Below are 13,733 nucleotides of genomic sequence, written 5' to 3' on the forward strand. Positions count from 1 at the left end.
CAGTTGAGTCCCATAGTGCTCAGAGCCATTTTTTGTTGTTGTTTATGACGGTTGGTGCATGCACAGTGTGTCACGCATTCCTCTTTCTCGAGGCCCACAAGTACCAATGTAGGGCCCACAACTGTTTGCACTACGCACATAGAAATTTTGAACAACGCAAAAATACTATGAACGGATCAAAAAATGTTCAAATGTGTGTGAAATCTTGTGGGACTTAACTGCTAAGGTCATCAGTCCCTAAGCTTACACACTACTTAACCTAAATTATCCTAAGGACAAACAAACACCCATGCCCGAGGGAGGACTCGAACCTCCACCGGGACCAGCCGCACAGTCCATGACCGCAGTGCCTAAGACCGCTCAGCTAATCCCGCGCGGCGATGAACGAATCATTAACACTACAGTGGAGTGATATGTTTTCTGTGAACGTGGAACAGCTCAGTATTAACCAGTGAACGCATTGTAACAGGTCAAAATGATTAGTTTCTTCTGTGTGCGTGTGTGTGTGTGAATGCGTATGAGGGAGTGAGGGAGGGAGAGAGAGAGAGAGAGAGAGACAGAGAGAGAGAGAGAGAGAGATAGAGATAGAAAGAGAGAGATAGAAAGAGAAAGAAAGACAGAGAGAAAGACAGCCAGACAGATAGAAACAGATTTTCGAATTCAGCACTGATGACAGCACAGAAAGTCCTGATTATTCGTAACACAAATTTTCTGGAACAGTTTTATCAGTCGTACTACTTGCTAATAGTATCATCCTTTATGGGTGGAATAATGATTAACCAGTGCGTTACAAGAGTTTGGCAGAGCGCCAGATTTACCATTTATATAACATGTGAGAGGTTCTGACGAAGCAAATTGAGTAAAGCTGTGGAAGATAATGAACGAAAGAGGTATACCTTTCAACATAACACAGTTGATAGAAATCTATTTCATCGATCAGAAATCTTCATTGAAAGAAATGGAAAATATAAGACCAGAACAAATTTGGCAGCAAGACAAGAATGCAGTTTGTCTCCGATTCCTTTTCTTTTTTAGCATTTGTGTTGACGACATGCTGAGGCAGTGCAGAAATAAATTAAGTTTTATTATTCTAACTTCAACGAAAGGAATTGTTCTATGGGATTAGTCTTTACTGATGATGAAATTGCGATTGCAGATAACGATAACAGACCTCAAACAATTTCTCATATTTTATCCACAAAAGTTAAGTTATGACATTTGTTAGCATCTTTGAGGAAGACAAACGTCATGGCTTTCAGGGACCAGGAGTTAATTTCCAGGAAAATAATAATGTTGGGTCAGTAAAGAGAAAGAGTAAACTTGTTAGGAGATAGTAACTCATTAATGACAGAAATATGAAAAAATGGTAAAATGTGTGTGAAATCTTATGGGACTTAACTGCTAAGGTCATCAGTACCTAAGCTTACACACTACTTAACGGAAATATACATACAAAAGAAAGTAGGGTGACTGAATTACAGTAACAGGACAATCTATGGAAACCTCAGGCTTAAGTAAGAAAGGAAACTAGACTTCAGTTATCCTAAACAATGTCAGTACCAGCCATAACATATGTGAGTCGTGGACAGAAACAAAAAGAAATGAGCAGAGAGTATATTCATCAGAAGTGATCTCTACAATGGCCGACTACCGAGTATATGACATGAGGAGCAATGTTGAATATAGAGACTAACTGGGAGTGGAACGTCTGAATGAGCAATGAAGGATTACAGGAACAGTTGGAAAGACTACGTGACAAGAACGGAAGACGAGAGAATAACAAAATTTATGATGAATTGTTACCCAGTAGGCAGAAGAGCTGTATGGAGACCGATCAAAACGCGGAAAGATGAATATTTTCACCCAAGAGGGCGTAATAGGCGAAGGCGTAATACGGGAGTTGGGCGAAAACATGGGAACACAAAACAAACAACACATTCCCAAGCTTAATGTGGCGTAGAAAAGCCGTTGGCGCTACAAAACAGCTTCCAATCATCTCGGAAAGGATAAATGCAGGTTCTGAATGGTTTTCAAGGAAATTTTATTTCTTCCTGCAAAATAGTGCAAATTTCAGGTAAAGATGATGGAGGTAGATAGCGATCGTGGATCCTTCTCTCCAAAGTAGACTGCAAAGGCTCAATAATATTGAGACTTGGTCACTGTGATGTCCAGGGGAGATGCAACAATTCATTCTCGTGCTCAGAAATCCAGTCCTGGACCATGCAAGTTGTGTGAAGAGGGGCCCTGTCGTATTGGAACACAACAACCCCAATGGGGAACAAACATTGTACCATGGGATGGACCTCAGCCAAAATTGTCAAGAATCCATGAGCCGTGCGGGGTAGGTGTGCGGTGTGGGCGCTTTGTCACGGTTTACGCGGCTCCCCGCGACAGAGGTTCGAGTCCTCCCTCGGGCACAGGGGTGTGTATTGTCCTTAGTGTAAGTTAGATTGAGTAGTATGAAAGCCTAGGGACCGATGAACTCAGCAGGTTGGTCCCATACGAACTTACCACAATTTTCCAATTTAGACCTATTGACGGTAATCTGAACTTGCACAGAAAACACAGTGCCCATGGAATACCAGGATTTGACTGCCCAAAGTCATTGCGAAACCCTTACATCTCGCCTTGGGACCCAAACTCAACCATACGTTGGAAACAATCTGAAAGAAGACTCATTTACATTTACATTTATATTTATACTCCGAAAGCCACCCAACGGTGTGTGGCGGAGGGCACTTTACTTGCCACTGTCACTACCTCCCTTTCGTGTTCCAGTCGCGTATGGTCCGCGGGAAGAACGACTGCCGGAAAGCCTCCGCGCGCTAGAATCTCTCTAATTTTACATTCGTGATCTCCTCGGGAGGTATAAGTAGGAGGAAGCAATATATTCGATACCTCATCCAGAAACGCACCCTCTCGAAACCTGGACAGCAAGCTACACCGCGATTCATAGCGCCTCTCTTGCAGGGTCTGCCACTTGAGTTTGCTAAACATCTCCGTAACGCTATCACGCGTACCAACTAACCCTGTGACGAAACGCGCCGCTCTTCTTTGGATCTTTTCTATCTCCTGTGTCAACCCGACCTGGTACGGACCCCACACTGATGAGCAATACTCAAGTATAGGTCGAACGAGTGTTTTGTAAGCCACCGCCTTTGTTGATGGACTACATTTTCGAAGGACTCTCCCAATGAATCTCAACCTGGCACCAACCTCACCTTACCAACAATTAATTTTATATGATCATTCCACTTCAAATCGTTTCGTACGCATACTCCCAGACATTTTACAGAAGTAACTGCTACCAGTGTTTGTTCCGCTATCATATAATCATACAATAAAGGATCCTTCTTTCTATGTATTCGCAAAACATTACATTTGTCTATGTTAAGGGTCAGTTGCCACTCCCTGCACCAAGTGCCTATCCGCAGCAGATCTTCCTGCATTTCGCTGCAATTTTCTAATGCTGCAACTTCTCTGCATACTACAGCATCATCCGCGAAAAGCCGCATGGAACTTCCGACACTATCTACTAGGTCATTTATATATATTGTTAAAAGCAATGGTCCCATAACACTCCCCTGTGGCATGCCAGAGGTTACTTTAACGTCTGTAGACGTCTCTCCATTGAGAACAACATGCTGTGTTCTGTTTGCTAAAAGCTCTTCAATCCAGCCACACAGCTGGTCTGATATTCCGTAGGCTCTTACTTTGTTTATCAGGCGACAGTGCGGAACTGTATCGAACGCCTTGCGGAAGTCAAGGAAAATGGCATCTACCTGGAAACCTGTATCTAATATTTTCTGGGACCAAATAACTTTCTTCCATTTCTCCACAGTTAAAGTTCTATGCCTATGGCACCGTTCATCACTGATGAGTGGTTTTGGAATTACAGCTCAGTTCCCTGTTTGTGGAGCTCCCTTCTTCTTGTTTTTGTGCTGACATGGTTCGCAAGGGCGGCACTGAGCGGTGCAGTGCCTTTAGCAGCTGTTGTCCTTTTCACCAGAATCGTCTTGAGTGATCGTCCATAATGATAATTCGCTCATTCCTCTTTTCCTTGTGCGGTGTAGTTGAAATGGTGAAACACCAAATGCTTCTCCTATCTTCTTGGAAAGTAGGAGACGAGATACATGCAGAAGTAAAACTGTGAGGATGTGGCGTGAGTCGTGTCCGGTTAGCTCAGATGGTAGAGCACCTGCCCGCGAAAGGCAAAGGTCCCGAGTTCGAGTCTCGGTCCGGTACACAGTTTTCATCTGCCAGGATGTTTCTCCTATCCTGGTTATGGATGGATCCTCCATATGACCGCCAACAACTTACCCAAGTTGTTATACATTTCGCTCCGACATGTTGTTGTTGTCTTCAGTCCTGAGACTGGTTTGATGCAGCTCTCCATGCTACTCTATCCTGTGCAAGTTTCTTCATCTACCAGTAACTACTGCAACCTACATCCTTCTGAATCTGCTTAGTGTATTCATCTCTTGGTCTCCCTCTACGATTTTTACCCACCACGCTGCCCTCCAGTGCTAAATTTGTGATCCCTCGATGCCTCAGAACATGTCCTACCAACCCGTACCTTCTTCTAGTCAAGTTGTGTCATAAACTCCTCTTCTTCCCAATTCCATTCAATACCTCCTCATTAGTTATGTGATCTACACATCCAACATTCAGCATTCTTCTGTAGCACCACATTTCGAAAGCTTCCATTCTCTTCTTGTCTAAACTATTTATCGTCCATGTTTCACTTACATACATGGCTACACTCCATACAAATACTTTCAGAAACGACTTCCTGACACTTAAATCTATACTCGATGTTAACAAATTTCTCTTCTTCAGAAACGCTTTCCTTGCCATTGCCAGCCTACATTTTATATCCTCTCTACTTCGACCATCATCAGTTATTTTGCTCCCCAACTACGAAAACTCCTTTACTACTTTAAGTGTCTCATTTCCTAATCTAATTCCCTCTGCATCACCTGATTTAATTCGACTACATTCCATTACCCGCGTTATGCTTTTGTTGATGTTCATCTTATATCCTCCTTTCAAGACACCGTCCATTCCGTTTAACTGCTGTTCCAAGTCCTTTGCTGTCTCTGACAGAATTACAATGTCATCGGCGAACCTCAACATTTTTATTTCGTCTCCATGGATTTTAATACCTACTCCGAATTTTTCTTTTGTTTCCTTTACTGCTTGCTCAATATACAGATTGAATAGCATCAGGGACACGCTACAACCTTGTCTCACTCCCTTCCCAACCACTGCTTCCCTTTCATGTCCCTCGACTGTTATAACTGCCATCTGGTTTCTGTACAAACTGTAAATAACCTTTCGCTCTCTGTATTTTTCCCCTGCCATCTTGAGAATTTGAAAGAGAGTATTCCAGTCAACATTGTCGAAAGCTTTCTCTAAGTCTACCAATACTAGAAACGTAGGTTTGCCTTTCCTTAATCTATTTTCTAAGATAAGTCGTAGGGTCAGTATTGCCTCACGTGTTCCAACATTTCTGCGGAATCCAAACTGATCTTCCCCGAGGTCTGCTTCTACCAGTTTTTCCATTCGACTGTAAAGAATTCGCGTTAGTATTTTGCAGCAGTGACTTATTAAACTGATAGTTCGGTAATTTTCACAGCTGTCAACACCTGCTTTCTTTGGGATTGGAATTATTATATTCTTCTTGATGTCTGAGGGTATTTCGCCTGTCTCGTAGATCTTGCTCACCAGACGGTAGAGCTTTGTCAGGACTGGCTCTCCCAAGGCTATCAGTAGTTCTAATGGAATGTTGTCTACTCCGACATAATGCACTCATAAATGAGCCGTGGCGCGGCTGGCGCCAGTGTTCTCGCACTTAGAATGGCATCGATGCGATCGATTACAGGGTCACCATCTTTGCCTTCCGTAATTCAGGCCGGTGGTCGGGTGGTTAAGGGAGAGAGAAGAGAGACAGCGGAGTAGATATTCGCAGGGTCGGAGGTGGCTTGTTGACGTTTACCGTGAGGCCTGTGGTACGACACCTGTACGCTATGGGCAGGGTCAGCGAGAGATCCCGGCAGTGGCTTGATGAGACCTCGGGTTTGGTATCGCAGTAATGCACTGTTGTGTTTTGGAGTGTTTCTGCTGCGAGGGTGTGTATAGGTTCTTGTTACTGGCCACTGAAATTGAAATGTGTCTGTGGCGTGAAGGAGGAAATGTATGACGCTCGCCGCTGTTGCATGTGAAAACGCTTCGTCTGCCTTGTGTCTGTGCAGGAAATTACGTAAATAGCTGATACCACGTCGACGTCTTGCTCTCGCGCGTTGTTGAATACATTTCCGAATTACTGAATGTTGACGATATCCTACGAGTAAAGCAAATGAAGCCATTTGCGCCATACTAAGGTAGTGTTTTATTCTGCTTAAATCTGTGTCAGTTATACGTGCATTTATATGCCCTTCTTTAGTTGCAGAACTTATGGAAATGTGTAGAGAGCTGTGTGGAAAGGGATGGAAAGTTGAAACCCTTCTAATAAGTGAATACACTCGAACTCTGTATTACTAAAGGTGCATTTCGATACCAGCACCAACCTTGGGTAATAAGTGTTATTCGGAGGTTGTCATGGTACTGTAAGTAATTATTATACACACAATTGTTTATTCTCATGATACTAAATTGGAAATGTAAGATCGGTTGTGTGCCGCTGTAAATTACAATTGTCTCCTCCGTGTGGCAGCCCTGCACTGTCAGTGGCATCAGTCATTATTCCTGTCATATTTCGAGTTTTGTATCCGCGGGTTTGCTTAAGCTGACACTGTTGAGTTGTAAGACCTATAAACAAGCAAGTCAAACTGAGTATTGTATGAGCTCAAGACGATATTCTATTACGTGGTACCTTAGTTTGTTATATGTTAGAAGTATTTTACGTGTTATTAATATTCTGCTGTTTGCTTTGTCTAAAGAGGAGCTAGTTGTGTGAAGTAGTCGTTTATATTTTATTAGTGTGTTACGCGTTGTGCCTTGTGATGTTAATTGTTTTAAGAAGCTACAAATGACTCTGCGTATGTTGCAGGTAGCTGAAACTGACGTGTTCACGGGGGTCGCGTCCTGACGGGGTTGATGCTGCCCCTTTTTACTACAGCACATCCGGCTATCCTCCTTCAGTACGTTTGTCTCGCTTCTATCGTAACTACGTTTGTCGAGTGGAATTAGGTCTCACTGTAATCACCTTATTTGTTGAAGTTAATAATCTCCCTTGCCAGGGCGGGAACCTTCGTGGATATAGTCGTATTCTCATCTGTAGAGATTGATAGTGTTGTTCATTTGTTCTCGTCATATGTACGATTATTTATCTTCTTATATTTAATGTCAGTAAAATTGGAACGTTGTATTCTCCTCTTGTGGAAATAAATTTAAGTGATTTTATTCCTTTTTTAAGTAGCTTTTAGATGTGTATATTTTACCTGCATGTTAGGTGTTTTTATGGCTTCCACGTTAATTAAAATTACAATAAAGGTAAATTGGGCAACGAAGGGTTTCGTATATTTATTAGCTGCTAAGTAAATCCTAAGTTAACACTGTTCTGACAAGGGAACCTCCCCATCGCACCCCCCTCAGAGTTAGTTATAAGTTGGCACAGTGGATAGGCCTTGAAAAACTGAACACAGATCAATCGAGAAAAAAATCGTTCGAGTGGATCTGAGCACTATGGGACTTAACTTCTGAGGTCATCAGTCCCCTAGAACTTAGAACTACTTAAATCTAACTAACCTAAGGACATCAGACACATCCATGCCCGAGGCAGGATTTGAACCTGCGATCGTAGCGGTCACGCGGTTCCAGACTGTAGCGCCTAGAACCGTTCGGCCATCAATCGAGAAAACAGAAGAAGTTCTGAGGAACAATGAAAAAAATAAGCAAAATATACAAACTGAGTAGTCCATGCGCACGATAGGCAACATCAAGGACATGTGTAAGCTCAGGAGCGCCGTGGTCCCGTGGTTAGCGGGAGCAACTGCTAATGAGAGGTCCTTGGTTCAAATCTTCCCTCGAGTGAAAAGTTTACTTTTTTTTATTTTAGCAGAGTTATGATCTGCCCGTTCGTTCATTGACGTCTCTGTTCACTGTAATAAGTTTAGTGTCTCTGTTTTGCGACCGCACCGCAAAACCGTGCGATCAGTAGACAAAAGGACGTGCCTCTCCAATGGGAACCGAAAACATTTGATCGCAAGGTCATAGGTCAACCGAATCCTTAAGAGAAAAACACGTCTGATATATTCTATACGACACTGGTGACGGCATCTGCGTCACATGACAGGAATATGTTGTCGACCCACCTAACTTGTACACTTGGCGAATGGGTAAAAAGATTCATCTACCTTGCCCGATTTAGGTTTTCGATGTTTGTTTAGGTGTAACGTCCCCATACTATGGCGCAGTTACCTCTCATCGGACGGACGGACGGACAGAAAATAATTGTCTGAAAATAAAACTTAAACTTTTCACTAGTGGGAAGACTTGAACCAAGGAGCTCTGCTTCCGCAGCTGCTCATGCTAACCACGGGACCAGGACAGATAATAATTGTATGAAAAAAAAATTAAACTTATCCCCCGAGGGAAGACTTGAACCAAGGACCTCTGGTCCCGCACGGACTACTCAGTTTGTATATTTTGCTTTTTTTTTTCATAGTTCCACACAACTTCTTCCTGTTTTCTCGATTGATCTGTGTTCAGTTTTTCAAGGCCTATCCACTGTGCCACCTTATAACTAAATCTGAGGGGGATGCGATGGGGAGGTTCTCTTGTGAGCACGACTGACACTTGCAATGCATTGAGGGCGTTGTACAGTATTATTCGTGGCCAAATGCAAACCTGCTGGTTTGGTTAACACTGCATTTATTTTCGATTACGCATTTCTGACGGTGTTTTCATATTTTTGTGCAACCCCGGCACGTTTAGAAAGAAGAAGAAGAAGATGATGATGATGAAGTAGTGAGTTGACAGTGCGCGAATAAGTACCTGAGCGAGTCCCTGGCGCCGAGCCCCGCCAGCCTGACGGGGACCTTCCTGGACGCGAGCAGCTTCTGGGCCACCTGGGTGGCAGAGGCGGAGGGCACGGAGAGCTCGAAGCCGTCCTCCCCGGTGTAGCCGCAGCGAGTCACCCTGACCCGGGGCACGCCACACACCGTGGCCAGCGTGGAGCGCATGAACCCCAGCGCCGACAGGTCCACGTCCACGCACGGCTGCAGCGCCGCCGCCGACTCCGGGCCCTGCAGCGCCAGCAGCGACATCTCCGAGGGTTCCAGGAAGCGCACTTCCACGTCGAGACCAGCCGCGCGCAGCTCCGCCTGCAACCCCGTACCTCCCTCACTCACACGTGTCACATGTCTGCAACTGCAGGAGGTAAAATGTACTACAGGGAGCCAAAACGGCAGGTGACCCACAAGGGTTAGTACTCGGACCAAAACTACTGGATGATGTGGAACATTGGGAGAACTAGTGGGACACAACCATTCAGATGATAAGGAACAATTGGGTCTCATATACGGGGTGGTCCATTGATCATGGCTGGGCCCAATACCTCACAAATAAGCGTCAAACAGAAAAACTACAAAGAAAGAAACTCGTCTAGCTTGTAGGGGGAAACCAGATGGCCCTGTGGTTGGCCCGCTAGATGGTGCTGCCATAGTTCAAACGGATATCAACTGCGTTTTTGTAAATAGGAACCCTCATTTTTATTACATATTCGTGTAGTACGTAAAGAAATGTGAATGTTTTAGTTGGACCACTCTTTTCGCTTTGTGATAGATGGCGCTGTAATACCCACAAACGTTTAAGTACATGGTATCAGGTAATGTTCCGCCAGTGCGGACGGTATTTGCTTTGTCATACATGAGCCGTGTTAAAATGGACCATTTACCAATTGCGGAAAAAGTCGATATTGTGTTGATGTATGACTATTGTGATCAAATTGACCAGCGGGCGTGTGGTATGTATGCTGCTCAGTATCCCGGACGACATCATCCAAGTGTCCGGACCGTTTGCCAGATAGTTACGTTATTTAAGCCAGCAGTGACATCTCCGAGGGTTCCAGCAAGCGCACTCCCATGTCGAGACCAGCCGCGCGCAGCTCCACCTGCAACCCCGTACCTCCCTCAGTCACACGTGTCGCATGTCTGCAACTGCAGGAGGTAAAATGTACTACAGGGAGCCAAAACGGAAGGTGACCCACAAGGGTTAGTACTCGGACCAAAACTACTGGGTGATGTGGAACATTGGGAGAACTAGTGGCATACAATCATTCAGATGATAAGGAACAATTGGGTCTTATATAGAGGGTGGTCCATTGATCGTGGCCAGGCCAAATATCTCACGTAATAAGCATCAAACTACAAAACTACAAAGAAAGAAACTCATCTAACTTGAAGGGGGAAACCAGATGGCCCTATGGTTGGCCCGCTAGATGGCGCTGCCATAGGTCAAACGGAAATCAACTGCGTTTTTGTAAATAAGACCCCCCCCACCCATTTTTTATTTCATACTCGTGTAGTACGTAAAGAAATATGAATGTTTCATTGATTGGCGACTCCATAGCGTGTTGTGTATACCACGACCAAATAGTGGATAGAATTGGAAGGAAAATCAGCATTGGCCATATTTTTTGTTGTTTTATTGTCAGCAAAATCGATTTTCGGTCACTTAGTGACCATCCTCAGTGCTAGAAGTTAAAAATTTTCACATAACGATCAGAGAGTATAAAACCGAAAATCACATCTACACCTGCGTATGAACATAACAGTTGGTAGGAACATACCTGTAATATACGATTAAAATTGTTAGGCACTGGTATCAAGCTATGACCACAAACTTAGAGCGATCACATAAACTGAGGCCGCTGTTTACATGCACCTGTACAGCAGACCACGGTGTGACAGGGCTTGGAACGCCCTCTATGTGACATGTGTCACGTGAAGACTTAATATTACTGGTTTTGCAAGATATTAACACAAAATACCTCTTGTGCATTTGTGACTCATGAGATAATACAAATTTAAAATGTACGTAAAAAACATAGCAGACAAATGGGGAAGGAAACATCTAAAATACACTGGAGTATTGCTTTTCAAAAAACTAACTTACAAAACATAAAACAGATCGATAATAGGTTGTCACAGTGCAGAACAATTAAAAGAGAAAAAGAAAAGGAAAAAGAATAATATGAGTAACATGAAATGAGGTATAACACAGTTTTTTTAAAAAAACATAGTACCCACCATCTGGTGTATGAAGTTAGAAGTATAACGTTCGTTATAAAACAACGAAACAATAATTTTCCTTCCAATTCTATGAATGTTTCAGTTGGACCACATTTTTCGCTTTGTGGTAGATGCCGCTGTAATAGTCACAAACCTATAAGTACATAGTATCACGTAACATTCCGCAAGTCCGGACGGTATTTGCTTCGAGATTCATTACCCGTGTTAAAATGGACCGTTTACCAATTGCGGAGAAGGTCGATATCGTGTTGATGTATGGCTGTTGTGATCAAAATGGCCAACGGGCGTGTGCTATGTATGCTGTTCGGTATCCTGGGCATCATCCAAGTGTCCGGACCGTTCGCCGGATAGCTACGTTATTTAAGGAAACAGGAAGTGTTCAGCCACATGTGAAACGTCAACCACGATCTGCAACAAATGATGACGCCTAATTAGGTGTTTTAGCTGCTGTCGCGGCTAATCCGCATAGTAGTAGCAGACAAATTGCGCTAGAATCGGGAACCTCAAAAACGTCGGTGTTGAGAATGCTACATCAACATCGATTGCACCCGTACCATATTTCTATGCACCAGGAATTGTATGGCGACGACTTTGAACGTTGTGTACAGTTCTGGCAATGGGAACAAGAGAAATGACAGATTTTTAGCACGTGTTGTATTTAGCGCTAACGTAAACCGGCATAATATGCACTATTGGGCAACGGAAAATCAACGATGGCTGAGACAAGTGGAACATCAGCGACCTTGGCGGGTTAGTGCATGGTGCGGCATCATAGGAGGAAGGATAATTGGCCCCATTTTATCGATGGTAATCTAAATGGTGAAATATATGCTGATTTCCTACGTAATGTTTTAGCGATGTTAATACAAGATGTTTCACTGCATGACAGAATGGGGGGGTACTTCCAACATGATGGATGTCTGGCACATAGCTCGCGTGCGGTTGAAGCGGTACTAAATAGCATGTTTCATGACAGGTGGATTGGTCGTCGAAGCACCATACCATGGCCCGCACGTTCACCGGATCTGACGTCCCCGGATTTCTTTCTGTGGGGAATGTTAAAGGATATTTGCTATCGTGATTCACCGACAACGCCTGACAACATGCGTCAACGCATTGTCAATGCATGTGCGAACATTATGGAAGGCGAACTACTCGCTGTTGAGAGGAATGTCGTTACACGTATTGCCAAATGCGTCGAGGTTGGCGGACACCACTTTGAGCATTTGTTGCATTAATATGTATCACATTGGAACAGCCGAAATAAAATGTTCAAACGTAGCTAAGTTCTGTATTTTAATTTGAAAAACCTACCTGTTACCAACTGTTCGTCTAAAATTGTGAGCTATATGTTTGTGACTATTACAGCGCCATCTACCATAAAGTGAAAAATGTGGTCCAACTAAAACATTCATATTTCACTACACGAATATGTAATAAAAATGGGGGTTCCTATTTTAAAAACCGCAGTTCATACCCGTTTGACCTACGGCTGGCATCTATCGGGCTAATCATAGCGCCATCTGGTTTTCCCCTTCAAGCTAGACGCTTTTCGTTCTCAGTAGGTTTTTCGTTTCGCGCTTATTTCGTGAGATATTTGGCCCAGTCGCGATCAATGGACCAACATATATATATGCACCCTGGAGTGCCAGCAGCGATGCCTCCTAGGAGCCCAGGAAGCAGACCTGCACATCCAGGCCCACCGTCGCATCTCTGTCTGCAACTGCAGGCCTCTCTCACTCACACATGTCACCTGTCTGCAACAGTAGGAGGTAAAATGAACCACAGGGCCACACAAAAGCTGCTGACCCACAGGGACTAGCTCTTGCACCAACTCTACTTTCACACTCACACGTGTCACATGTTTGCAACAGTAGGAGGTAAAATGAACCACAGAGCCACACAAAAGCAGCTGACAAACAGGGATTAGTTCTTGCATCAAATCTACTTTTACACTCACATGTGTCACATGTTTGCAACAGTAGGAGGTAAAATGAACCACAGGGCCACACAAAAGCTGCTGACCCACAGGGATTAGTTCTTGCACCAAATCTACTTTCACACTCACATGTGTCACGTGTTTGCAACAGTAGGAGGTAAAATGAACCACAGAGCCACAAAAAAGCAGCTGACCTACAGGGATTAGTTCTTGCACCAAATCTACTTTCACACTCACACGTGTCACATGTTTGCAAGAGTAGGAGGTAAAATGAACCATAGGGCCACACAAAAGCAGCCGACCAACAGGGATTAATTCTTGCACCAAATCTACTTTCACACTCATACATGTCACATGTTTGCAACAGTAGGAGGTAAAATGAACCACAGAGCCACAAAAAAGCAGCTGACCCACAGGGATTAGTTCTTGCACCAAATCTACTTTCACACTCATACATGTCACATGTTTGCAACAGTAGGAGGTAAAATGAACCACAGAGCCACAAAAAAGCAGCTGACCCACAGGGATTAGTTCTTGCA

At 43.8% G+C, this 13,733-nt stretch overlaps 1 protein-coding gene across 1 annotated transcript in view; it reads right to left on the reverse strand.

Moving 5' to 3' along the window:
- LOC126109628 (aminomethyltransferase, mitochondrial) overlaps positions 1 to 13,733 on the reverse strand; it is a 164,168-nt gene that overhangs the window by 15,815 nt on the left and 134,620 nt on the right. Inside the window, exon 4 of the mRNA XM_049914672.1 lies at positions 8,998 to 9,326. Within this exon, the coding sequence (XP_049770629.1) occupies positions 8,998 to 9,326 (329 nt within the window). The remainder of the gene's footprint in view (positions 1 to 8,997; positions 9,327 to 13,733) is intronic.

This window comes from Schistocerca cancellata, chromosome 12 (assembly GCF_023864275.1).
Source record: "Schistocerca cancellata isolate TAMUIC-IGC-003103 chromosome 12, iqSchCanc2.1, whole genome shotgun sequence".
Classification (NCBI taxonomy): Eukaryota; Metazoa; Arthropoda; class Insecta; order Orthoptera; family Acrididae; genus Schistocerca; species Schistocerca cancellata.